The 1,931-nt window shown below is 45.3% G+C and overlaps 1 protein-coding gene across 2 annotated transcripts in view; it reads left to right on the forward strand.

Annotated features, from left to right (window-relative positions):
- The window catches only part of PXMP4 (peroxisomal membrane protein 4), a 21,953-nt gene that overhangs the window by 5,909 nt on the left and 14,113 nt on the right, over nucleotides 1-1,931 (forward strand). For both annotated transcript variants that reach the window (XM_019655159.1, XM_019655160.1), the window contains exon 2: nucleotides 697-759. In XM_019655159.1, the coding sequence (XP_019510704.1) occupies nucleotides 697-759 (63 nt within the window). The remainder of the gene's footprint in view (nucleotides 1-696; nucleotides 760-1,931) is intronic.

Consider the following 1,931-nt stretch of genomic DNA (forward strand, 5'->3'; position numbering starts at 1 on the left):
TGTGGAGGGCGCAGCTCCTTGGCCCATGTGGGAATCGAACTGGCAACCTTGGTGTTATGAGCCTGCACTCTAACCACCTGAACTAACTGGCTGCTTGGAACAATTATTTATTTACCCAGTTCCTCTGGGTATGGACACTGGTTTGCTTCCAGTCTTTTGCTGTTTCAAGCTTATAGTGAACATTCACAGATACCCATGTGACAATAATATTATGGCTCATGACAGTTGTCTCAAGGAGGCTGTCATGGATTTTTTGACCTTGTAACCTGCTTAGATGAGGGCCTGGCAGCTGGAGAACTTGGTGGGGGAAAAGGGAGTCCAATAAAGAAGAACAAGAAAGGAAGAGACACTAACATTGATTGAACTAGGAACTTTCTCATGTGCCACATCCTTGACTGCCAGAAGCAACTTTGAAATGGAGAATACTTTTTTACTGAAGGGAGAAGGGCAGCTTAGAGAGGTTAAGTGATTTATCCAAGTTTTACAGCAAAGTGTGACAGGACTTTGTCACCAAATGCTGTTTCTTTTCTACAACCCACTTTGAACTTAGATCTAACTTGAAAGCCAGCGTTATTTCGCCTCCCAAAATGATATTAGGATTAGGGGTAGGGAGAGGGGAGAAGGAGTCAAAGAGACAGCCCAGAAAGAAACTGAATACAGTGATGCTGCAGTAACTGTTTTCTCTTGTTTCTACAGGTATGGAGCCAAAATCCGGGCCCCTCACTCATTGGTCATGACCTTTCTCTTCCGGAGTGGCAGGTACCCATCCCCTTTGCGCATCTCTCATACAGGGAGAGAATGTGGTCACCCTTTAGTGCCAGCACTGTTGCAGCAGCTTCCTGGCTGGGTCTAGCCTGTCCCTACCATGACTTTCTAAAGTATAACTTTGATTCTGTTGGGTTGTTGGAAAAGTCATGACGCATTTTTACAACGAAGAACATAGAAAAAATACGTCATGACTTTTCTGACAGCCCAATATTATCCTTGCTGGAAAACTCTCCTGGCTCCCACAACCTTTCAGAGAAGCCCAACTGCCAGGTGTGTCCTTGAAGGCCCTCTGCAGTCTGGCTTCAGCTGCACTCCCACCTTATTCTCTGATGTTCTCCCTAGGATGCCCTTGGCACATAGGACTTGCTGCCATTCCATGTGCATGCCACATGTGGTTCTACCGCTACACATTTGCTTATGCCCTCTCCCCCCCCCCCACTCCAGGAATGCCCTTTCCTCTTCTACCCCACCTTTATTTCCTTCCTGGCAACCCATACCAATTCTCTGAGGTTCACTTTCTCAGAACACTGCCCATAACCTCCCTTCCTTGCTCAGACTTTTTGGCCTTCCTCTGATCTCTCATAAGTCTTCCGTCAAGACACATCTCAGAAACCACTTTTCTAGTTTTTAATGTATGTAAACTTATAACACTCACACATAGACAGCCATCTGGCGAAATCCAGCTTGTAAGATTTTCTCTTTTTGTATTTTTTGTTTTGGTTTTTGTCCTCCGAATCATTTTTTTTTTTTAAATGGAGCTCATTCATTCACTCAGTAAATATTTATTGGGCATCCACAATGGACCAGATACTGTGTAGCTGCTGGGGATACAGCAGTGAACAAAACAGACCATGATCACTGCCCTCGTAGAGCTTGCATTCTAGCAGGGGCTGGCAGAAAATAAACATAGGAAATAAGGAGAGTATATGGTACCTTAGAAGGTAATACAGGCTGTGGGAAAGAAAAATTAGAGCAGGGCAAGGAGATCAGGAGTGTTGGAGGAGGTGCAGGCTGCAGAATTATATAGGGTAGGCCTCGGTGAGAAAGTGATATTCGAGTAGACACTTTAAGGCAATGAAAGAGTTGGCCCCGTGGGTATTGGGAAAGAGTGTTTCAGACCAAAGGACTAGCCAGTGCAAAGGCCCTGAGGTGGGATCATTCCT

The sequence above is a fragment of the Hipposideros armiger genome, unplaced genomic scaffold, assembly GCF_001890085.2.
Source record: "Hipposideros armiger isolate ML-2016 unplaced genomic scaffold, ASM189008v1 scaffold_238, whole genome shotgun sequence".
Lineage (NCBI taxonomy): Eukaryota > Metazoa > Chordata > Mammalia > Chiroptera > Hipposideridae > Hipposideros > Hipposideros armiger.